Source organism: Engystomops pustulosus, chromosome 5, assembly GCF_040894005.1.
Source record: "Engystomops pustulosus chromosome 5, aEngPut4.maternal, whole genome shotgun sequence".
NCBI classification, from domain to species: Eukaryota; Metazoa; Chordata; class Amphibia; order Anura; family Leptodactylidae; genus Engystomops; species Engystomops pustulosus.
Window position 1 is genome coordinate 53,078,033 of NC_092415.1, and position 27,059 is coordinate 53,105,091.

The 27,059-nt window shown below is 39.8% G+C and overlaps 1 protein-coding gene across 1 annotated transcript in view; it reads right to left on the reverse strand.

Moving 5' to 3' along the window:
* ASXL3 (ASXL transcriptional regulator 3) overlaps nt 1-27,059 on the reverse strand; it is an 83,942-nt gene that overhangs the window by 50,902 nt on the left and 5,981 nt on the right. The window contains exons 2-6 of the mRNA XM_072151998.1: nt 15,423-15,505; nt 13,462-13,464; nt 3,025-3,133; nt 2,492-2,600; nt 854-951 (exon numbers count right to left, since the gene is read on the reverse strand). Coding sequence (XP_072008099.1) covers nt 854-951; nt 2,492-2,600; nt 3,025-3,133; nt 13,462-13,464; nt 15,423-15,505 — 402 coding nt within the window. The remainder of the gene's footprint in view (nt 1-853; nt 952-2,491; nt 2,601-3,024; nt 3,134-13,461; nt 13,465-15,422; nt 15,506-27,059) is intronic.

Genomic DNA, 27,059 nt, shown 5'->3' on the forward strand with positions numbered 1-27,059 from the left:
AACAATAGGTCATGCTAACAAACATAGCAGCAGTCATAAAAAAAAGAAAGAACTCTACCGTATAAGAAAACAAACACCTATAACACACTGTCCAAAAATACAAGCAAAGGGCATAAATGTAATGTAAAAAAAACTTAAATTATCTGGGAAAAGATTACATTGATGAAGCCGAGGGGAAAGAACAGACTAAAACGTATTCACCTGAGATATCACATAGCAAAGAAAAAATTATAAATAAGCCAAATAGATGAGGGTTCCATAGATATGAATGGAGAGCTAGCTCCCTGCTATATTGAGAGCTGTGTGAACTGAAACATATTCCTTATCCTCTGAATAAGGGATGCCCTTTTGATGGGACAAATCCTTTTGATATGACCTCGGTTTTCAACAGTTTAAAGGGAATACATCATTACAATTTCACCAACACAATCAGTGCTAATAGGGAATGACTGCCCAGGTGGCAGAATAGGACCTGCCCTATCTATTAGGGTGCGGCCTTGACGTGGTGCATGTACAGTGACTGAGCCCAATAGAAAAGTACTGGGGCTGTGAGTTAGGCACAAAAAAGCACCCCCATTCTAAGGCCGTGTGCATGAGGCCTAAGTGTGCACCAAATAATATAATCTAGAGAGAAGACTACATAGGGAGTAAAAGGGAAGCAGAAGTAGAAGCTCTCCCTCAGTGTAAGTGCTGTGAGAGGGGGTCATACCAGAGACAAAGCCTACTGAGCAACCATGGAGAGACAAATGGACATGGCTGGACACATCCAACATACATTTCAGGATGACCTAGTAGAAACAGTCATGTAACAGAAATGGGACATTACACAAGCAGGAGTATAAGCGGCTCCTACCTGCTTCAGCGCCTTTTTGGTGTGCTGCTGGAAGGAAGACACTAGCTTGCTCTGCACCCGGTTGGAAGACGCTTCTTCGGCCACTTGCTTTAGGCACACTGGGGACACATAGACAAGATGGTCACTTTTAACATGATATATCACCTCAAGTTCATACAGCATGACATAACGCAGCCACTGCCCCCTGATGCTTATTTTTATGTTCTATTTATTTCTGATTAGATTTTTTTGAATAAAACACACAACTATTTATCAGGTATAAATGGGTAATGCATGCTGTATGTTACACACAGATGAGATGGAAGACTGAGGTCTTTAGCTTCCATGGTGGGTCAAGGCAAATACTATGATCAATAATTTCTTTATAGACCATACAAAGCTTTAGACAGTGTCCAGTAACAGCAATGCAGAGCTGTGTTATCATACCTTTTGTTGCAATGAAAGCAAAAGCAAGACTTTGGTAACTGTATTTAGATTCCAGGATTGTGGCTTGACATGATGCACTGGGACACATTTCTGTGTGAGATCTCTTCACCTACCTGCTGCACAGCCCCTTCCCTCTGCTCTGACTGACTGCTGTAAGAGGCTTCTGGTTAGATATTACAGCAGGGAGAAGGAGCTGGTGATCAAATAACACAGCAGTGTGAAGAGACTACACCAATGCTCCAAGTAGAGCCGCAAATCTTGAATATAAATCTATCTTTTACACTCCTGCTGCTACTAACAGCAAACACGAGGGTATGGTTATACAGATCTCCAGTACTTCTACCTAACCCTATCTGCAGCCCATTATAGACAAAACTTCTAGTAGACTCTCATTAAAGGAAATTTATCAACAAAATCAAGCAATCAAGCATGTTGAACCAGGAACAAGTATTCATAGATTCAGGTACTGTGACTGCGGTAATCTTCTTATATTGGTTATCTATGGCTTCCATCTTTCTAAAATCATCCTTTAAAACTATGCTAATGCGCAAGAAGTGCTCAGGGGCGTTGCCAAAGCCTCTTTTGTCTTCTGGCTTCACAGGCTCTTACACTGTGCAGGAGCATATATCACTCTCCCACCTGATGCTTCAGCACTTCCCCCTCCCTCTGAGCTCTCTATTCTCCCTGCGGCAGAGGTAGGGTGACAGGTCCTCTTTAAAGTTGAAGCAGAACCATTTAAGAAGGTACACTAAGCACATGAATGCTCAGTTACTTACATAGCTTCACTTTAATCAGAAAAGAGTAGAAGTAGAGAGGATGTGAATAATCTAAGCATATCAACATTACAAAGGATATGCACACATCTTTACTGAGTCTATTCATAGGCTATCCCATCAATACTTAATGGGGAAGTCGGAGTTGGGCCCAAACAAGAAACAGCAATTCCCACCCACACGCAATATATACATTATATAGGAGAATGCACAGTGCAACTATATACAATCAATTGGGGGGGGGGGGTGTTCTTGTTGCCCAGAGAAACCAATCACAGCTCAGCTTTATTTTCCCACTGCATTTTATAAAATTAAAGCTGAGCCCCGATTGGTTTCCATGGGCAACTAGAAAAGTTTTACATCTGACACTTCTGATAAATGTCCCCTAATGAGTAAATCTGCAGGGATGTGACTATCAGACAGTATCACTGGGTCGTACCTTCGTTTTCCTCTCCATTGCTGCTTCCCTCTGCCATTTCAGTCCCATCCAACTCTGACTCGCAACCTATTTCAAGTGATCCATCAGCTGAGCAAGTGGATTCTTCTTTCTGATGGAACAAAAGCGAATTGATTATTAGAATATGACTTTTTATAAAGAGTTCTCATTCTGCAGGTTCTAATTCTGGCATCCAAATAATTGTGGTGCGACTGTACCATCCCAGGTATACAATTTTTAATTTGTATACAAGTGAGGTACACATGTATTTCCAAGTAGTAATACCTTGATGAGAGATAAGTCACTGTACGATTATATACTGTACAGTGTATTACATATGCAGCACTACAACGGTTATACTTCGTTCTAACCTACTCAGAGAAAAAGCATCATACAAACACAATACATTATACAAACACTGGCAAAAGATTTCATGATAAAAAAAAAAATAAATAAAATAAAGCAGGAAAGACCAATCTTACGTACAGTTACATTTTAATTGAATCCAATGAATAGAGAAGATAAAAACTACTTACTTTAAGAGCATAAAGTCCTGATTTCCCTGGGATTTTGAAGAAGGTCCCATCGCCCACGCGAGTGTTAGTATGAAGCATGGCATTTAGACAAGCCAACGGAGAAGTACCACTACAATGTGAGATAACAGTAAAAAAAAAATGCATAAGAATGAGAGTAAAAACACGTGAGCCTGACTACATGTAACAATGCCTCCTCTCCCGTTGGCTTTTTTCTCTTCCTTTTTCTGCTCATGCTTCCCTTTAGAGAAATTCTTCTGAGCCTGGAAGCATCTACATTACAATAAAGGGTCCAACAATCCTAATCAAATGCATCTGCTCCAAAAGCTTCAGGGGAAAGCTGTGCAAAATCATTATGGTCCTCCACAAAAATAAGAACCATACAGAACGGAGGGGGAATGAAAAAGTCTAAGTATCTTATAAAACTGTTTGGTAATAACATAGGATGGCCGCGGTTTAGAAAGTGTTGCAGAAGGCGTCCGATGCACATGAATGGTCAGATGAGAGAGAGAAAACTGCACGTTCAATAGCAGCTGTGACCGGAGGATGAAAGGCAACAAAGACACACAGAGAAAAGGCCCCAAAAGAATCAAGTGCTTATGTCTCTAGGCTCGTGGAGGTGGGAGTCAAAATGAAGTTGCTTTGCTGACTACAGTTTACGGATGAGGAAGGGGCTCATGTGATGGAAATGCAGGAACACCAATTATACTGAGAGGAAGATAATAGCTGTAAGCTCCATGAATAAAATATACCATTACTATAAATCAAAAGTGGAAATAAAAGCCCTAAAGTTCTATGTACTCCAGCAAGTACTATGGAATACAGTCTGTTATATACCTGTATTATCATTAAAGGGCTATCCCCACTAAGACAAGATTCTTAAACATACTCAAGATAAAAAAATATCACTGTTATTACCAAAAATACAGAATTTAACAGATATAAGTGCAACCTGTCTCTATCAGTCCTGGTGTACACAATTTCAGTTGCCCCTAGACACGACCCAGTAACTTCTAACTTGGGGTCGGGAGGACAGATTCTTCTCCTGTCTGATGCTACATGGAGCTCCTCTCTGCCTCCAGCATTCCAAGACAAAAACACACACACACTTCCTTCCAGCAAGCAACGTGAGAAGAGTAAAGCTGCGAGCTACAGGCAGATAAGGTCTTTATCCAGGAGAGGGAGGCACATAGCAGAGATAATAGTGTATATCATAGCAGTTATAGCATGTTAATGAGAATGTCATGTGTAATATGCATCTCATCATCTCTGATCCGTCTCATCTCTTTTTCTATGTGTCAGAAACTAGTACAATGTACAGAAGTAGATTAACTTTGTTCCCTGATAATCTAACCACATTGTCAGCTCACAGCATCTCACAAAACTAGATGGATCATAATGTATCTGCTTAGAGATATATACTGACCATTACTTGGGTCATAACACAGCAATAAAACTGACTAAAATTGTAAAGTAGGGGGTTAAAAATGCACATAGGACACGTTGTCCTGTTCCACCTGAAAGTAGTAGCAGGAGTGTTCTTGTATTGACTGTTACATCACTTGGGACCTCCCTCAGTGTATGCTCAGAGTCCAGGGATGGATGCCATACAGTGGTATCCGTCCCTCATAGCCTCCAATGGCCTCCATTAAATTACATTATTGCGCAGCAAGAAATGGGATAGAGAGATGGTAAAAGTTAAACTGGTCAGACCACACATGGAATATTGTGTACAGTTTTGGGCACCAGTGTACAAAAAGGATATAGTAGAACTGGAACCGGGTGCAGAGGAGAGCAACCAAGACTATTTGGGGAATGGGGGGACTAGAATACAATGACAGATTACAAAAATTTGGGGTTATTCAGTTTAGAAAAAGATGGCTGAGGGGAGACCTCATTACAGTTAATGGGCAGTACAAGGATCCCTCCAAAGATCTAGATCAAAGATACCTAGGCCTGTGACCAGGACAAGGGGGCATCCTCTACACCTAGAGGAGAGGCGATTCTACCATCAACATAGACGGGGATTCTTTCATGTAAGAGCAGTGAGACACTGGAGCTATCTGCCGCAGGAGACCTGGCGATAATATCACATTGTATGAGAATAAAACATTTTATAAGTAGTTTCATTTTTCTCTTGATCCAGGGAGTTTTTCTGCCCGCCATATTAGGGGTCAGGAAGAAATTCACCGGACATTCACATTTAATTTAACTCATCAGCCTAATGCAAATTTCTTGGATGTTATAAACACCTTAACGACATGTAATGTAACAAGTCTTTTAGGAACAAGCGCGCTACAAAAATAGCGGGCGTTAGCTACATTATGCAGATAACACTCGCGACTGTTGCCCAGAAACGTGATGCGCCACTTGAATGTCATTTTGGATCAAACACGAGGAATAGAGTAAAAAAAAGTTTTAAAAGTTGAAAAAAAAAAACCAACAAAAAAAAAACAACCCCTTTCTCTAGAACGAAAATAAACATAACAAATGTTAGTATTTATGAAACAAAAAAAGTTATTCCCAGTGAACACCGTAACAGAAAAACATGCTTAAAATGTCCAACTCACCACTTTTTTTGCCATTTCACCAAAATAATAGTAAAACAAAAAATAACAAAAAGTTCAAAATCACCCCAGGAACACAAATAAAAATAAAGGAACATTATCATACACGTTAGGTTCCCCTGCATTCCAACAGTCCTGATCTATCAAAATAGAAAATCGATTATCCCTGGTCACTTTGCCATTTGCCATTTCGCAACACATAAAAATTTTAATAAAAATTTATGAAATGGCCATAAATTTTCAGTACAGAAAAGTTATTGGCATCAGAATAAAGGGAAAGAAATATTTTTTTTCAACAATTTTTAAAAAAAATGTATTAAAACATTATAAAACCTACATTAATTTGGCATTTCTTTGACAGTACTGACCAAAAGAATAATGGAAAAGTGGCATTTAGAGTGCACAATGTAAGCCGTAAATAAGAAACCCCCCAAAATTCACCACATATGGAATTTTTTTGGCCAGCTTTCCAGTACAAAACGTGGAATATTAAATACTAAAAGCCCTTATACAGATCTGTACACAGAATGAAAAAAGTCATGGATTCTTTTTTTTGTAGGGAGTAAAAATTGGAAAGACAAAACCAAAAAAGCCAGGTTGCCAAGGGGCTAAAAACATTCTAGGTGTGGGAGGGAGGGGAGAAAGAAAACAAAAAAGCAAAAACTGAAAAGGTCTGCTGTGGCCAAAGGTTAAAGGAAATCTATCATCAAAATCAAGTCTGATAAACCAGGGACACTTACTCATAGATCCAGGCACCGTGGCTGTGGTAATCATATATTTGTTATCTCTTGACTCCATTCGCTAAAATCAACTTAAAACATTGTGCTAATGAAACAGTAACGCCCACCAGAGGCCCTTTATGCTGTAGCTTCACAGGATGTTACAGTATGCAAGAGCACTTTCCCCTCCTAATGTGCGAAATTACAACAGGCCGAGAAAGGGATGATGTGCTGAGGAAGCATTGGAAAGGGGGAGACAGTGTAACAGCCTGTGGAGCCAGAGCTCAGAGGAACTCTGGTAATGCACCCCACAGCCCTTCTGGCTCATTAGCACAATCTTAAAAGTTGATTTTATAAGGAAGGATTTCATGGATAACAAACAGAAGAAGACACCACAGTCACGGTGGCTGGATCGAAGGGTAAGTGTCCCTGGTTTATCATAATGGATTGTGATGGTAGATTAAAGGATGGAAGTAGCTGGAGGTGAAAGATCCTCTTAGTATATTAGGTAAGAAGGCTGAGCAGAGGTGGATGCCAAATGAATATTCACAATGAGTTATTAAGAAAAAATATCCCTGGCACTAGCGCCACCGATATTCATTATATCATTCTGTAAAGGTTTGTGGAACAACCTACAGCAGCGGCGCCCGCAGACGTTCTTGATGTAGAACCTCATTCTCCCTGACAGTCACACAGGTAAATGTCTTATTGTGTAAGATTTCATTACAAGTTATGTATTCTGCCAGTGTTGTGATGAATAGACGCCACAGATCACACACATATTAGGATTAAGCATCAGGCAGGATTATCTTGAACAATTGCTTTGTTATTTGTTACAATTAGGCGCTTCCACTTTCATGTTCCTGTTCTGTTTGCTCCCCGGGGATAAAGTAAACCTATAAACCTTGCGGTTTCTTCTTTAGTTTGGCATATTTATTATGTAGAGCAGATTACATTATCAAAAATGTAATACATCTAGTGCACATATCCACATGCCTCTGCATTACCCTACTCATTATGAGAATACAGTAATGCGGGAAGTGATATCTTAAAAGGAAATTACATGTTCATTTAGGTCATTTTTTTCCTTATATTGTCTGTACATAAAATAATATACTAATTATAATAATAGTAAATACATAGTAAAATAGTATAATAATAATAGCAAAAATGGTAAAATAATAAACCAATGTTTCCTATTTTTATGGCAGTCAGTAGGTCACCTTTAGATGGTCCATGTGGTCCCTATGGCTGCTGAATGTTGTTCACAAAGCAAAGCAACATCCCGGACACCATGTCCTGGATAACTGCTGGTGTTATATAGGAGCCTAAATCCTCATTAAAATTCACAGTTCAATGAAAAAACATATTTGTTCTCTTCCAGATGATACTTTTTGCCTTATTGAATTAAGATTTTTAGGGGAACTAATCTACTAAATATGGGTAACCGATGCAATAAATAATATTGTATAGCTTAGCAAAGAGTAAGTAGAATATGTTATTATATAAAAGAATACAATTACAGAATCATTAAACTACTTAATAAAATATTTGTGGGAGAAGAAGTTGATGAGAATTAATTTCACACAATGATAGAACTCTTAACATATATAACCTAAATATAGTAAACAATGGGGCACATTTACTAAGCTCTGTGCACCAGTTTTCTGTCGGACTTTGCACGTTTTTTGTAGTGCACAGGTATCTAAGAAGGGTCCACTGCACTATTCTTCATGCGACACAAATTTGTACACTGAAGGGGACATTCCTGTGGTCGGTTGGACAGTGTGCCAGATTTATTATGCAAGGTCCGACACGCCCTATGTTAACTCCATACCGACATGTGACATAAGTTTTACGTCACATGCCGGGTGCATGGAGAGGGCTCACGGGCTGATCGCGGGTGTTTTCCCGCTGATCGCCCCCGGTGGCTTAAAAAAGATGGCCATGGCAGCCTCGGGTCTTCCGAGGCTGCTTTGGGTTAACCTATTCATTACAATGTGCTATCAGCACATTGTAATGAATGAGGAGTAAAATCCCCATATACTGTAGTATGGCAGTATATGATAGGATTGTACAGACAACCTAGGGTTAAAGTACCCTAGGGAGTCTGAAAAATAGTAAAAATTAAAAAAAAAAAAATTATAATAAAAAACCTAAAAACTCAAAATCGCCCCCCTTTCCCTAGCACTGACATAAATATAAATAAACAGTAAAAATCATAAACACATTAGGTATCGACACGTCAGAAAAATGCCCGCTCTATCAAAATATACTAACGTTTTTTCACTGCTTTTAACCCCGTAACGGAAAATTGTGCCCAAAGACAAAAACTGCACTTTTTTGCCATTTAGAAAAAAAAAATCTACAAAAATTGATCAAAAGATCTTACAGTCCTAAAAATGATAACATTGTAAACGTCATCAAAAGCCGCAAAATACGTCACCACCCACAGCTCCGTACACCAAAATCCTAAAAAATTTGTACAGGAGGTTTTAATTTTTGTAAACGTATGAAAACATTATAAAACCTACACAAATTTGGTATCCCTGTAATCGTAACAACCCAAAGAATAATGTAGACATGTCATTTGGGGCATACAGTGAAATCCGTAAAATCCAAGCCCACAAGAATACGGCACAAATGCATGTTTTTTACCAATTTCACTGCAATCAGAATTTTTTTCCCGCTTCCCAGTACATGGCATGGAATATTGGATACCACCATTTTGAAGTGTAATTTGTTACGCAGAAACTAAGCCATAACACAGCTCTGTACATGGAAAAATAAAAAGTGTTCTAGATTTTTGAAGGTGGGGAGTGAAAAATGAAAACGCGAAAACGAAAAAGGGCTGCAGCGTTAACGGGTTAAAATGTGCACCGGAGAAGAGCAGGGAGCGCCACATTCATGCAGAACGCGCGCCAGAAATCCTGAATCTGGAGCCCTCTGCACTATACACAGGCAAACTGCACATAGTACACACTGCACTGTTCTTAGTGAATGTGCCCCTGTGTTTCTGTACTGTCAGATGTTATGACAGAGAACTGCCTTATATATCCGGATACTGCCAAAAAGAAATGAGATCAGATAGAATTCATATATTTTGCTGCATTGGTGATTGGGAGATCAGATACTAAACATACAGCAATCATTCTGAACACAAATTCCATATGGTTCATAAAAAAATAATAACAGCTGATCAGTACCGTATATACTCGAGTATAAGCCGAGTTTTTTAGCACAACTTTTGTGCTAAAAATTCAACACTCGGCTTATACTCGGGTATACAAAATAATAAACTTACTACTCACCATTCCGACGGCCCGGACAGCTCCTCTTCATCTTTATGCCGCAGGTCCTCGACAGCTCCGTGGCAGCGCCTCTTCTGTCTTCATGCCGGCCCGAGGCCGCGACAGCACTCAACTGTGATGTCATCCGCTGTTGACGTCACAGAGTGCGCCGAGCGGGCCCCGAGCCGCCATGAAGACAGAAGAGGCGCGGCCACGGAGCTGTCGAGGACCTGCGGCATAAAGATGAAGAGGAGCTGTCCGGGCCGTCGGAATGGAGAGTAGTACGTTTATTATTTTTTTTACCGGCAACAGGGGGCTGGCAAGCTATCTACAGAAAGGGGCTGGCAGGCTATATACTGGGAGGCTGCGAGGCTGTGACCAATGCATTTCCCACCCTCGGCTTATACTCCAGTCAATAGGTTTTTCCAGTTTTTGGTGGTAAAACTAGGTACCTCGGCTTACACTCGGGTCGGCTTATACTCGAGTATATACGGTATTTCTTTTTACTTATTTCCTAATCATAATTCTGTTGTTTTACAATCCCCAACAACATGTAAAACTATTTGGAAATCCAGGAGGAGAATTGATGATGACATCAGAAATAACTCACATATGTGTTTCTTCTCCTGTATCACTCGCGTTGGTGCTGACCATAAAGCAGTGCATAATACTATATACATTGTAAACTCACACCTGGGGATGTGCGTGGTCTAAGGTTGCACGATGCATCGAAATCTCTGCACTTATACAATACTTTCAAAGCCAGAACGATTCAATACCAGGTTTCCACAGACTCTACTGACTCCTTGTATCCTGTCAAGCAATCTGTCCATATATGGTGTCCACATCTCCCAGGGCTTCCCCAGACACAAGGTCTCTATTTAATTCAATTAAATAGTTTTTTGACCAGCCCAAGATTTGAACCCACAACCTCCAAACTCCACTTGCCATAGAAATACAGGACAGAGCCTCTATTCACTAAGCTATGGGATATGTGGTTGTCTATGGGAGAATTCATGGAACCAAGAGCTTCACTGTAACACAGTCTCCATGCACTGCTATATAGAGAGGGATCTTTATAATCTCATTATTAATAAGATTGTTATTATTGAGATGATGATGATTATTATTATTATTATTATTATTATGGGGAGGATGATGATTATTATTATTATGGGGAGGATGATGATTATTATTATTATTATAGAGATGTAGATGATTATTATTATTATTATAGAGATGTAGATGATTATTAATATTATTATTATGGATGATGATTATTATTATTATGGATGATGATTATTATTATGGAGGATGATTATTATTATGGAGGATGATTATTATGGTTATTATTATGGAGGATGATTATTATGGTTATTATTATTATGGAGATGGTGATGATTATTATTATGGAGATGGTGATGATGATTATTATTATGGAGATGGTGATGGAGACAGCCGTCTAAATGAGCTCTAAATTAGACTATTTTATATTATTTACCTTTATAACACATATATATTACACTGTCATAAAGCTCTAAAGCTTCTCCTGGCAAATCACTGGTGACCGTTACAGATTGCATGTGTTTCAATGGAAATGCAAATACAAACTGAGCCCCCCCCCCCCCCCGATGTTTGCATTTCTAAATGCTATGTAAATGCCCCATGTGACTGCACCATAAACATTCAGATAATACTTTCAAGAAAAGAAAAAAAGTATCCCATCGGTATTGATTATTGAAATACTTTTTTGGGTATCCTATCACATTCAAAATTCTGGTATCGGTACAACCCTGGCATGGTCCGCAGGGCGCATAATGCCATTATCTGACTACAGAGGCATAAAACTATAACATCTCCTGCACTAATACCAGGTATAGGGTCCCCCTAAGACTGCTGAAAGAACTGCTGCATTAGTCGCAAAAGTCGCAGCCGCACCTTGAAAAATAGGGCAGGTCTTTTTTCTGCAGGGCTTTGCAGCGCCGCTCAGTTTGATTCAATGGATAATTCAGTGACATAGGATTTTACATGTCAAATCTAAAACCTCTCCATTTGTATATGTGTATGCGGATAAACAGATGTAATTCTTAGTTACTGTTACAGTGTCAGCGCTGCTATTCGGTCAGTAGGCAGGGACTCCTTGCATTATATTTCTCTAAGGACTCTCGTCCACCGCACTCTGCTTGGTCCGTGGGATCTGACCAGCACACGGGTGCATTTACCTGAACTGAGCAGCTCCGTGTGCAGGGGCTCGTACTTGGAGAAAAGGACCCGGGTTTATTTAGGGTTGTTCTTTCAGTTTATTCGCTGAAAAAGTTAAGTCTTGAACATTATTATTCTTGTTATATGGAGAAGTGAAGTATAGCTGCTATGATGTCTGCCACACAGTGGGAATGGGAAAGAATTAGGAGATTCTACCTGCCAGCATTGTCTAACTCAGTCATAAGTATCGTTAACGACACTGAAAATGAATACCGATAGTAATAAAGTGGGAGTGAGCAGGATCCTCACTATTGTTTCATATGACCATGTTATTGCTCTGTAATATCTTATGCTATAGAATTAGATTATTATTATTATTATACATATGTCTCTGCTTCTATCTCACTCAACTTTTACTCACTCCCTTCTTTTTAGACTTCTTTGATCTTTTTTGTCCTACAGTCTGCCCGGGAAGACCAACACGGGTTCAGCAGTGATTTTCAGAATTGAAAGAATAAAGGGGGAACAATGAGTGAAGAAAGAAGCATTTTTCTGGGATGTATTAGAAGAGGCAAAAAGTTGGAGCTGCAGGAAATACATTTTGGATCTAGAACAGTAAGTGCCAATCCAGTGTCACTGCAGGTCCCACCATTCTCACAGATCAGTGTCATTATTTTCAGCTTTCTGCTTATGCATAATGTGAGAAAAAAAATCTGAAGTTAAGAACTTTATGTAGATCAAAGGAACACCATTGAAGGACACAGATGTAAATTATGGATAGGAATCAGTCATCAGGAGAGATCACTAAAAGGCATCTGACATTTTTTTTTATTAATATTACTGATTTAAAAGGGAACCTGTCACCAGGTTTTACCACACTAAACTTCTAGCCCCCTCAGGTCAGGTATAAAATGTCCTTTCTAGAATCCCCTGTTTTATGTGAAATTTCAGCCATTTAGCTATATAAAAAAAAATCTCCCCCAAAGTCAGGCAAATGTGACTCTTGCCCCATTTTCACATGAGACAAGTGGCTGAAGGGAAAAGTCACTCAATACATATCGTTCTGTCGACCCTAGAAACATGGTGCTGGTGTCATATTAAAGATAAGAAGCTTATGGTTCTGTGAGCTACAGACAAAAAAGTAGTTAAAAATAGGCGGAGTCCTGAAGGGCTAAAAAGAACATACACTCAAATGTGTTAAAAGGACGCCACAAAATCTATCTAAAAGGAATTTTGTAAGAAATTTAGCAAACATGTAGATCTATGGACTTTCTGTGCTGAGTGGTAAAGGTTGTGGTCCCATCAATGAGTGTCATTAACCTCTTACAGGACCACTCTCATGATATAAATGATTGCAATAGCAGTTATTCAGCAGACACCTCCCCGGACACAGTTTACGTCTATGGCCATGTTATATAACAATGAATCCGCTGAAGTTTTTCTGAATACATGACAAGGCTGACAGTTCAGAAAGATCTATATATCATTATGAGAAACACGCTAAATGTGCAAAAGAACATAAAAACTACAATATAAAGGGAACCTGTCACTGCATTTGTCACAAATTCAGCAGTGACAGGTTCCCTTTACTTTATGAAGCATCCAGCATGTGCCGACTTTCTACCATCCAGCAAACATAAAGGAAATATAAAGAACACTTACTTTCTGGAAAGACGCAAGGCAATTCATCCAACGGGTGCATTAAACAGAAAAGAAGAAAACAAAAGAGGAAAGATAAAGTTAATATTTTACTTATAAACTGATTAAATGGTAACTCTCAAATGACTCTCCTCCGCCCCCATGACACCTTACAGATAGAGTACATGCTCTTTATTAATTCTACAACCGTATATACAGAGAATTCACATTAAAGAGAATAAAATGGAAACCACACTGTATAGGATTTGCAGCTCCTAAGTTTCAGGAGCTTACCAGAATACAGTGTGAACATGGCCTTGTACCCCAGGCCTGCAGTTATAAGCTGGATGGTGCATTGTGGAATAAGGCCGTTATTGGCAAATCACTATTACAAAGGGTTTCCCTCAAATGTTCTAAGAATCAAAGAATGAATACAATTACTATGTGAGTTTTCTGTATGAAGCGGAGATGTGTTTTCTTACCCCTCTGGGTATTAATAATTGGCTTTCTATCTCCTGTAATAACTTTGGAGAGCTCAGCACATAATAAGACCACATCTAGGAATAATACCGTTTTCTGTATTCACCGTGTATATAGAAGGTGTATTACCAACAATGACATGCGGAGTGTAACATTCTCCTGATAGCGAAACTAGTTCATGAAAATGGCGCAGGTCCTGGTGTATTCTTGCCACCGCAGATCACAGCGGATCACAAGATGTATGAAAATTTATAGCTACAGAAAGGAAGTCCCCGCACAGCAGGAGTATAAAGCAGATTATCCATCATTACCCATACGCTACTAATTTAACTGACATTTACATTATCCCCAGTGGATCTCCACAGCCGATTAAAGGATTTGTAAACTCTTTACACATCTCTGAAGAAATTAGTTTAGGGAAGTCTTTTGGGACAAGGTGCAGCAGGTTTGTCCAGAAAATGGCAAATGTTTCATACAAGTTTCTATAATGTAAAACTAAAAGATTCTCTGGATTCTCAAAATTGTAATAACACTGTAAAGACTTAGGGGGATATTTATCGTGCGCCAGCGTATGATAGCCCCGCCGCTGCAAATTCGCAGCCCGATACATGAAGAGGCTTCTGCCTCTTGATGTATCGGGCTGCCAGTTGCGCAGCGTTTTTCCTACGCCAGACAGGGCCTGGCATAGAAAAAACCGCAACCGGCGACTTTTCACGTATGAAAAGTCGCCGGCAGCCGGCCGCGCCCCCCCTTCGCGCCCCCCCTTCGCGTCCCACTGGCGTGAAGGTGGCGGATTGAGAAAAATAATCGCAAAAGCTAGCAATAGGCTAGCATTTGCTATTATTTTAGGGCCTCTGCGCCACTGGCGGTGTGCAGAGGTCCTGATAAATATCCCCCATAATGTGCATCATCTAGCGGGGAACTTTACCACGTCCACAACTGCAGCTTTTTGCATCCTATTACCCGGTGGTTCTCAGGCTGTGGGTCGCCACCACGACATTAGGAGTCAAACAACCTTTTCACAGGGATATTTTTTAAAGTGACAGGTCAAGGCTCCTAGAACTAACCAGTAACAGTATTTTCGGTATTATAGTATTTAAAAAAAAGTTCTTCTAATATTTAAATAAAAAAAGCTATCAAAATCTGAAAAAAATACCCCATTTGTTGCAGCTTCCTAATTCTTCGTCCTGAAGACCTCGAGATGGAGATCCTTGTAGTGTGGACTCCTCGGGTGTTATTAGTTAGTCTTGCTCGCTGTCCATCCACCATTAATAACACAATATGCTAATTTCCCGTGAGTGTGTAACATGAGCTGACAAGAACAGACAACATGTGCGCTGGTACAAGCTTCTTTCTGATGCGCTGCACATCGCTTAGAACGGCGCAGCACCCTCATGTCCGTGGCAGTCGCCCAACTTTCCTGTCCTGATAACATTCTGCTCGTTGCAGCGGGGCACTATATGCATAACCTTGTTAGTAAGAAAGTAGAAAGAAGCGCTACCTACCTGGTTTCTTTTAAGCCTTCTTTCTGGATGACTTCCAAAATTTGTTTTGCAGTCATCGGTGAATTGGGATGTTTTTCTAAAGCCTGAAAGGGATAAAAATAGAACAAAATATTTCTTTTAAAATAAACCACACATTCCCAGTTTTCAGCAATAAAATAAAATTCAGCAATAAAATAAATAATTGAAAGTGGTCTAAAGAGAAACAAAATGGGTCCTGATATTCACTGTTATATTCACTGTTTCTGATAGGACTGCTAAGCGTTACTATTAGGGCCCATGCATGTGAGCGTCACATGGGGTGGGGGGCGAATGTACGGCCGCAAGCTTGCGGCCATACATACGTACGTCCCCTATAGACAGCAATGGCCGCACAGAGCGATACGGTGCTGTACCACACCATACATGTCCCATCTTTCCCCGTGTATCTCTATGGAAAGGGGAGGGGTCGTGTGCATGCACCCTAAAACTGGTGATCTGGACAGCTTTAAAGGGAATCACCAGATTTTACACTGTCAAACCACTACCCCCTTGGTAATGTATGAAATGTCCTTTCTAGAATTCCCTCTTATGTGGAATCTGGCCCGTTTACCTATAAAAAGAATCTCCTCAAAATTCATGTGAAAATGAGCAGCGAGTCATATTCTACCAGAAATGAGTCAAGTTTAGTGGCTGCAGGGGGATATAGTCACTTCAGCCTTCCTTATCTTCAGTTCCATAGCACCTGGAATCATGCTGGTATATACATGGGGATAGATTTTTCATTATTTTAGAGGTTTACACTAGCAACAGAATATGCTATCATAGACAACATTTTAGTGCTCCGTTTTTTTTAATCTAAAAGAGTGTCAATAAAAAGACGTGGTCACCAGAGCCGGAGACTTCAGATGAAACTGAGCCCAGCAAAATATGTTACAAATCTTTTGTTTAAAAGGAAAGGTGACCAAAACGTACATAATGACCAAACTGCAACAAGAGTGTTATAGAACAGGAGCTGAGCACTTTGTACATGGCATCCAATCCACAGTCTTTACAGAACAGGGGATGCTTTGCAGATTGTACATAGCAACTTGTCAGCATGTTATAGAGCAGGAAAACCTGAGTGAAGTTGGCCCCCCCACCTTGTTCAAATCAAACAAAATTGGTGTCAAACGTTTGTGCTGGTTTGTGCAGCAATCGTTTTTAAGATTTTAATGAAAGTTTCCAGAGGTCATCAGAGGTCAACCAGCCCCCCCACATTGCCCAAATCAAACAAAACTGGTGCCGAACAGTTCTGCTATGTTTGTGCTGGTTTGTGCTGCGCAAATTTTTGTTTGTGCTGCTTTTGTTTTGAATATATGAACAAAAAATTAAAGTTCAAAAGTTCAAGCAGCCCTCCCACTTTAACCGAATCAAAGAAAAGCATGTAGCATGTTATGGAGTAGGAGGAGCTAAATAGATTGTAGAGTTGTACTAACACCAGAATTTGGAATTCGATACCGATACTTAGTGTAGTATATACTCAATAACTTATTTTGGGTATCAGTACAAAACAGTGGGATGGCTGTGGGATTTACCCCATCTGGGTTCTGATGCATAAAATGCATTGATTTTTACATTACTAAAGGTTGTACACCCACATCCACAGGAATAAATGACACGTCACGTATTTTCTACAGATGTAAAATCCACAGTGATAAGGCGATTTATCCACAATGTGTGTATGGGGTTATCAGAAATCCTGCAAATACACTGGTACAAGTGGTACAAGTTCTTACAACGTATGGCAAAAAATGTGATGTGAACCCAGTCTATATTGTACACATCAACATGTAGAATGTAACAGACCGAGTGAAGCTCATCACAGTGTGAACAGTGTCCTAACTGCAGCAAGAGGAGGTAAGCTGGTTGATTATGTTTTGTAGGAAAATATTTAGTCTAACTTGTCTTTTAGTCAAGTATATATTTACATGTATATTTCTACTTACTTATTCTTACAATATTTGAGTCAGGGAGGCGGGCCTAGGAGTAACTGCAGTCATGTGACCACAGACACCACAGAGGGCATAGCATAGTCCCTCCTACCAATCCGAAGTTTTGTAGTTCCAAAAGCAGAACTGGACTCCATAAATTAGCAGACTTTGCTAGACAGGGCAATCTCTACTGAAGGAAATAAAGGAAGTTTACCATTTTTTATTACAGTCCAGAGACCCTTGTAAAGGTCAGGACACCTGCCTCCAAGACTCCTACAACACGAGTATCACATGAAGTAGGTATCTTGGGTACAAAAACTGCGGTCAGCCCTTCTGATTCAACTATAAGAGCTGCAGCTATCTGTATGTGCTGTCGACTACTGAAGGAGGAATAACAATTCTTACTGTAGAGCTTTTTATGGTTTCTACAACCCAGACAATCAAAACATCTTTAAGCTTGATAACAGCACTTCTCTGTAAAGTCCGTAAAGCAGCGGTTTTATTGTCTGTTCTCGCCTTCAGCGCGTAATTGTTATTATTATTATTTGCTTACTACAAAAGACCGATAAGGTTTGAAGATTTTGTACGAAATCAAAGTAATTTGGGTTTAGGGAGTTAAGACATGAGAAGAGAAAACACATGAAATAATGAAAAAAAAATCCTCAATACCCCTTGTACACAAAGCCGATTTATGTCTTGAAGACTGATTTATTTTTGTTTTTTTGGGGAGAGTTTTCAACCGCGCTGCTTTGGAGTGAATATCATCTAATGACTACCTTTAATAAAAGGGGATTCCTGCTATTCCTGCCACTGATGATGCTACCACTTCTTACCTCTTGTTACTTTTAAATTTTCGGGCCTACACCATATCCTTCTGCCCAGTGAGTTGTCCCAGTAAGGATAAAACGCATCAAGGATACTGACTTCGAGGGTGTATTAGGGGGAGCAAGCTTGTGGGGCAGTCATCAGGGTGTCAATAGGGACCTCATAGCACCGTTTAGGATTTATCAGAAGAGCAGATTTACCAGTCTGTATATTCATATGGCCAGAATTTAAAGTACAACTAAAAAGTATAAAAACTATTGCCTAGCTCTGCACCAAGCCAAAATAATCAATTCTGTAATTTACACTCATTAGCTATATGTGGCCGTTTATCAGCTGGTAGGTTAGAAGCTAGCAGTTACCTTCTCTCTCCGACTGCCTTGGTTGGTTTCCATGTGAATCCGTAGCTAGACAGAGAAGAGGAGGGTGGGTGGGTGTTGTTGGGAAGGGTTACTAGCACATGGACACTCCTGATCTAGGACCTGCAGTGATGTTATAAGCATGTGACTAATCACATGCTTCAGCTCATCCAATTACATACCAGGAATGGTATGTAGTAGTGCTGTTTGTGTTTGCATATAGTAGAAATGTGTATGTATGAAAGTTTGAGTGCACAAATAAAGGACAGAGCTCAGGCTGCCCATGAGATATAATGAATGGTATCAGATCCTGCACACATAGCACAGTGTATATAGTGCAACCTCTTCAAGCATATCTCTTTGCACAAGTAGGTGGTGTAAGGCTCATAGGGAGCAGCTTACATAGAGTATAATGTAAATTTTACATTTTTTTTAAACTGAATACAAAATAAGTCTATTAGGAAGGGAGAGGTGCTCTTCAGGAGAAGTTTCAGGGTGCGTTTACTCATGGCAGCAAAGCATGTGTTTTCAGATGCATAAGAACAGCTGAGAAGAGGAGATTTTCCTAATTGCATAGCTGTTAACATTGTGTTTACATAACACATGGACGCAATGTTAACATGAGTTTTAAACTGTATGTTAATGTGTTAACATAAAGGTAAACACAATGTTAACAGCTATGTAATCAGGCAAATATCCGCTTCTCAGCTGTTCTGATGCATATATGAGAGAGAGAGAGAGAGAGAGAGAGAGAGAGAGAGAGAGAGAGAGAGAGAGAGAGAGAGAGAGAGAGAGAGAGAGAGAGAGAGAGAGAGAGAGAGAGAGAGAGAGAGAGAGAGAGAGAGAGAGAGAAAGATATAGAGATAGATAGATAGATACAGGCGGTCCCCTACTCCCCTACTTAAGGACACCCGACTTACAGACAACCCATAGTTACAGACGGACTCCTCTGCCCACTGTGACCTCTGGTGAAGCTCTCTGGATGCTTTAAAATAGTCCCAGATTGCAATAATCAGCTTAAAATTGTCTGTAATGAAGCTTTATTGATAATTCTTGGTCCTATTACAGCAAAAAAATTTGAAACTCCAATTGTCACTGGGGCAAAAAAAAAAAATTGTCGGGAACTACAATGATAAAATATACAGTTTCGACTTACATACAAATTCAACTTAAGAACAAACCTACAGTCCCTATCTTGTATGTAACCCGGGGACTGCCTGTAGATAGATAGAGAGGTAGAGAGAGAGGTAGATAGAGAATGTACACATACTTTGATAGTGCCATGTGTTCATCTTTTTATTCCTATGTAGGTATTTTATGGTGTAGGGCAGTGGTGGTGAACCTATGACACGGATCAGAGCCCTCTATATGGGCACCCTTGCCATCACCCCAGGGGAAGGTTGGCCAGACAGGACTCTAGCTTTGTCCTTCCAAGTCAGAACTGGTATATTTTATTACTGTAACTCTAGGCAAAATTTTTTTTGATTTTAAACATTTTCTGCTGTCATGGGAAGAAGATTTATCAATAAAGTGTCATTACAGACACCTCACAGCTGATCATTGCAGCCTGGGACTATAGTAAAGCATCCAGGGAGCTTCACCAGAGGTCACAATGGGCACACAGAGGTCTGTCTGTAACTAGGGGTCGTCTGTAAGTTGCCTGTAATTGCTAATGTAGACATAAACATCATCCCTGTATCAGTAAATGACGCTTTTAGGATACTCACAATTTATACGACCACAGTCAAAATTGAAAGCCAACATATAATAGTAAAGCATTATCATTTCTTTAAAAAGCTACTAGAACGAGAAATGCAATAAAACATTTGCAAGCGCTGCACAACGTGTCATGTCAAGGGTGGAAGAAATCTGGCATTCATCCATTACAAAATCCATATTCATTTATCTGCATAAAACATTTTACATTACATCTTCCAGCAATAGGTCTAAGCGGGGCCTACAACACAGACAATCCTGAAAATACAGAACCCTAGGACCATACGGCCTACTAGACACTGCTGAAGGTATGTCCATGTGCTGGATGACACGCTCATTTCAATGTACCTATACACATGAATGTGTTATTCATGTATCCATGTGGTAGCTGAGGAAAACTAAGAGTGGCTCGTATTCCTGTACGTGTTTGTGGTCGGTGCCATCATATAAAAAGTCACAAGTGTCATCCATGTGATGTCCGTACTTGTGGATTAGTTGCTATTTAACATAATCATGTGACCCTTTTAGAGGTAGGGACAAGATATAGACATACGGTAATTTGTCTGTCTTCCATTTTTTTGAGCAGATCCACAAAAAACAGACGAGATACAGGTCATTTTGCAGACATACGGCTCAGAAACTGCTTATGTACCAATGACATACGGATCAGAAAAATGGACCATAGATCCTTTGTTTACCGCCTGAGAACATGTTAATATGTGAGTGCCTTAGCCCAGGGGGGGGAGGGACACACACACACACACACACACACTGGGTGCCAAAATTCACTCCTCCATCTGATTTAAAAAAATTCAAAACCATAAAAAAAATACATATATCACTGTAAGGGGTGGGGGTGGGGGGCAGTCAGCTTTATAGTCTGTTTAGTTGGACAGTGCATTGATTTTAAGATGCACCAAATTTCAGAAAATAAATCTGGTTGTTTAGGATAATTTTGTTTTTTTTAATGGGTCCCAGGGGAAATGAAAAAATATAAATAATAAGCGAACCTTGCTCCGACACAACACAACGCCTCCTGTCGGTCTATAAATACAGATGCTCAGCGGTAACAGCCACACAGGCGGAGTGAGGCAAGTACTGTACACTCTTTCATTTACATACCCCCAGGGGCTTATAGTAAAAAAAAGAAACCCAGATAAGTACTGTAAAACTGTCCTGAGATGTTACTCCTCCTCAAAATACGAATGAAACACAACTTTTACAAGTCAACTAAAACAAGAATTTTGTGAGTCTTTATCTTATAGACCAGTGATGGCAAACCTTTTAGACACAGAGTGCCCAAACTACAACCAAAATCCACGTATTTTTCGCAAAGTACCAATGCGACAATTTAAGCAGTAACTTATTACCCCTGCTCTTTCACAGGTTTCAATTGTATAGGCACCAGAGGACACCAATACAGTAGAAAGAAGGAGAGGAAGTTTGGATGATCATTGTAGCTTCCTTCTAGGGTCCTGGGCTGCCTGGGAGTGCAAGAGGCCTTTAGTCCTGTCTGGCAAACTCTACCCTGGGGTGATGGCAATAGTGCCCATTTAAAGGGCTCTGAGTGGCACATCTGGCACCCGTGCTATAGGTTCGCCACCACTGTTATAGAGGGTTTTCCGACAGTTCAAAACCTTGTAAAATAGTTCAATAGTTTTAATGTTTGTTTCAAGTGTTTCACGATGTGGGTGAGCTGCTAGCGACAGCTGTTACAAGTCCCCCTTGGGACTATGGGAACAAGAAGCTATTACTGGAATTTTTTCAGAGTTTAATTATTTTTAAAAAAATACTGCTCAGTCATAAGATTTTAATAAAGATATTCATACCCCCTTCTTGTTTGTTTTTGGCACCTCTATTGTGAGATTTGATACAATTGGTACTTACGGTCCGAATCTGCATTTTAAATAATTAATATATATAATATTATATATATATATTATACATATATATTATACATATATATACACACTCACCGGCCACTTTATTAGGTACACCATGCTAGTAACGGGTTGGACCCCCTTTTGCCTTCAGAACTGCCTCAATTCTTCGTGGCATAGATTCAACAAAGTGCTGGAAGCATTCCTCAGAGATTTTGGTCCATATTGACATGATGGCATCACACAGTTGCTGCAGATTTGTCGGCTGCACATCCATGATGCGAATCTCCCGTTCCACCACATCCCAAAGATGCTCTATTGGATTGAGATCTGGTGACTGTGGAGGCCATTTGAGTACAGTGACCTCATTGTCATGTTCAAGAAACCAGTCTGAGATGATTCCAGCTTTATGACATGGCGCATTATCCTGCTGAAAGTAGCCATCAGATGTTGGGTACATTGTGGTCATAAAGGGATGGACATGGTCAGCAACAATACTCAGGTAGGCTGTGGCGTTGCAACGATGCTCAATTGGTACCAAGGGGCCCAAAGAGTGCCAAGAAAATATTCCCCACACCATGATACCACCACCACCAGCCTGAACCGTTGATACAAGGCAGGATGGATCCATGCTTTCATGTTGTTGACGCCAAATTCTGACCCTACCATCCGAATGTCGCAGCAGAAATCGAGACTCATCAGACCAGGCAACGTTTTTCCAATCTTCGATGAGCTTGTGCAAATTGTAGCCTCAGTTTCCTGTTCTTAGCTGAAAGGAGTGGCACCCGGTGTGGTCTTCTGCTGCTGTAGCCCATCTGCCTCAAAGTTCGACGTACTGTGCGTTCAGAGATGCTCTTCTGCCTACCTTGGTTGTAACGGGTGGCGATTTGAGTCACTGTTGCCTTTCTATCAGCTCGAACCAGTCTGCCCATTCTCCTCTGACCTCTGGCATCAACAAGGCATTTCCGCCCACAGAACTGCCGCTCACTGGATGTTTTTTCTTTTTCGGACCATTCTCTGTAAACCCTAGAGATGGTTGTGCGTGAAAATCCCAGTAGATCAGCAGTTTCTGAAATACTCAGACCAGCCCTTCTGGCACCAACAACCATGCCACATTCAAAGGCACTCAAATCACCTTTCTTCCCCATAGTGATGCTCGGTTTGAACTGCAGGAGATTGTCTTGACCATGTCTGCCGCCATGTGATTGGCTGATTAGAAATTAAGTGTTAACGAGCAGTTGGACAGGTGTACCTAATAAAGTGGCCGGTGAGTGATATATATATATATATATATATATATACAGGCAGGGTTATGTAGAAGATGGGTTCTGTAGGTTCATTCTTAAGTTGAATTTGTATGTAAGTTGGAACTGTATATTTTATAATTGAAACCCCAGACAAAATTATTTGTCTCTGTGACAATTGGATTATAAAAATGTTGAATTGTCATAAGAACCATGATTGGCATTAAAGGGGTGTTCTCAACTGGGCATTCACATCCAGATTCATTATTCTGCCATATATAAACATTTCTTCAATTAGATGTTAATAAAAAAAATTTACCTGTGTGGAGATAAATCACAATAATGTAGTCATATGGTCCCTTAGAAACAAGACTGTGTCCCTGGATACGGCCACCTCTGCTGGAGGGATTGCACAAATAAACAAAAAGTTTTTGTATATAAAATGTCTAGGAGTTACTACATGTCCTACAGCCGTCCTGTGGTAATGATTGCTGTATCCAGGTGGTCAGGCAGGACTCAATAGTGCATCTCTGGCCACCGCTGCCAAAATGTGAGGTGGTTGTATCAGAAGAAGCTATCTCATTTCTAAGGGACAATATGACTACGTTTATGAGAAATGATCTTCAAACGGGAATTTTTTTCTTCATAACATCCAATTACATATGGCAAATGAATTAAATTAAATGTGAATGCCCAGATGGGAATACCCCTTTAAAGCTTTATTTCACACACACCCCACACCAAGCACAGGCATACAATGCATACAATACATTTGCAGAGTATAAATCCTCATTTTTGGGTCATAATTCATTTGTTCATCTATGGGGCAGATGTTGGCAGTAGGTACACAGGAGCGTGGAAGTATTGTCACAGTACTCTCCAGAATTAACAATCCCAGACATACATGCCTGTACTATTGCTATCGCTTCACTAGGAATACTTATCCTCAGTGACAGTGTCCTACAGCCATACAACTGAGCCTTCTAAACAAATACCCTAAACTCGCAGCTCCAGCCATTCCTTTGCGCTGTTGTCACTGGCATATCCAGGTCACATTTATCACTGTGCTGGGAAATGCTCCCATTATGTTCAAGTAAAATGTACATCATCACCATTGTATCTAGTGTTCGTGTCTTTCATGGACTCTTTTTATTAACAGTCTGTACTGAGCTACAATTACTACGGTTATCCAGCATCTAGTTGTCTTTTATTGCTAAGGCATATGTTTTGTTATGTATTGCATTATAAAATAAATAAAAAAATTAAACAAAAAAAAAGAAAAACTGATACGCAGCCCTGTTTCTAGCCCTAAGCCTCATGGACACAAGCAACGGGCCATGTGCTATTGCCGCCCATCCTGTCGATGGTCATGGTTGGTGACTGCATCAAACCAAGCTAACTGCTATGCTATATAGGGCCACGTCTACACATGCCACCCATTCACTTGTTTTTTGTTTTCCAGCTGCTCCGGCTCCTCAATTTTCCTAACTCCGACTTGGGGCAATGTTCAATACATATGTTTGATACGTATCTAATAACAAGGCTTTTTATCACTTTTATAATACAATAAATAAGTTATTTAGGTAGAACAAAAATATTTACTGGAATACAACCTTAGAACTGTACCATAACTTTAATAGAAAACATATTTCTCCTCACATTCTATGTATTGTGTAAAGAATCCATCAGAGCAGCTCATTTCTACACACATGAGGAAAAGCAAACTAAAACATAAAGAACTATAATGAGAGAACAAAATAAAAAGCAGTAAACATTGAGAACATACACTGGACAATCCGGCATTAATCCAGTTTTACTTCCCCTTTCACCTGTAGGGAAGGCACTTTTTCTACTGAGCATGTACATAATGTGCAGTTACATTTATCTTGACTAAAAGCACACAAACATGAGCTTAAGAGAAAAAGAAAACTAAAATGTTAATCTTTATACAGAGAGAATATACAATGGACAATTTATTTATGCACAGTTTATTGAAACGTTAGATGTGATATATATTTACTCTAATCCTGATTTTCTGGTCACTCTAGCAATGCTAGATAAGTGCAAACATTCCCATTCTCTACCATGATTTGTAGGGGAGGGGCTTCACTACTGAGCATGAGCAAAAAGTGCATCCACATTCATCGCAACTAAAGCCTACATGCTTAGTTCAGGAACAGAACACACGTTTATAGGACATTCCATAATTTCCCTCAATTCTTATGGAAAAAATATTCAGCACATTCACTGCAGAGAATTAATTCAAACTATTTATTATATATTTTTGGAGTCGGAGACGGTCCATTTTACACTGACTGCGAGTCCACAGTCCTGACACCTATGCCAAAATTTGACTTTAGAAATATGCAAGTGTGAAGGGTGTGGTCATAAGCGGCAGTTGAATTGCATTTAGAGACTATTTCTTTTATATTTCATAAATTAACAGTGCATTACGTGCCTATTTTCTGCTCGCTCTCCTGTAGTGAGCAGTTTATTAGAAAGCCTACCAAGGTCCATCCACGTCAGACAAATCAGAAGGTTAAAGAGCAACTCTTTTTTTATAATAAGAGCAAATGCCACTTGATAATTCATCTCTGTAAATACATTAGATTATCCAGGGACTGTCTATAAAGATTTTAGAAGAAACTATCAGGTTCATTTATCTCAGCCATCAGTGTTGAAGGGAACATTTAGTTACAATATACGATAAGTTTAGTAAAATATAAAAATGGCTGTTGGTATGAGGCTCATATAACAAAAGTTGCTACTAGAGCTCTGGCACAATGTTTGCCCCCATTATCATGGAACAAAAATAGGATAAAAAAGTAGGATAAAAATCTACACTCAGAAAACAAATATAAAGTAAAAATATATTTATCTGGTTTGGATGAGTAAAAACAAGATGAAAATTATAGCTTTGGGAAGTTAAAGTGTCCTTTGAGGTTAAAGGGAATATCAAAATGTAAATATACTGTAATTGCAGGTTTCAGTGATCAATCATTCCTTGGAGTGCAGGAGTCCCTTCAGAACAGCAGTGCCAGATAATCAGGAGCTCCTTGCATCATCTTTTCCTATGTACAGGTGATGCCTGACTTACAGACGGATCTCTCTGCCCTCTGGTGAAGCTCTATGGATGCTTTACTTTACTCCCAGGTTGCACTGATCAGATGTCTGTAATGAGGTTTTATTGATGATCCTTGTTCTCATGACAGCAAAAAAATTCTGAAAATCCAATTGCCACAGGGACAATGAAAAGGTTTGGTCTGGAAATACAATTACAAAATATACCTATTCCGAATTGCATTCAACTGAAGAACAAACCTTAGGAACCTACTTTGCATGTAACCCGGGGACTGCCTGTACTGTGATTGGTCACATCAAGGTCCTGTTTTTGGCTCCTGTGTGCTGCCAGCCTAAGCTATTCCCACAAGGAGAGGGTCAGAATTGTGGAGTCACACTTTTCTTCCACAATGCAAATAATATCTTTGCATCCCTGCAATTAATTATAAGACAAGTCGTCTTTTTTTACTGTAGCCACAGGGCAACAGATGGCACCTTCTGAATTAAGTATGCAACAAAAAGTGGGAAGAAAAAATATTAAATTAACATTTACAGGCAGGGAGCAAATTAACTCAACATTTATGCAGCTATTGGAGGAGTGGAGGCT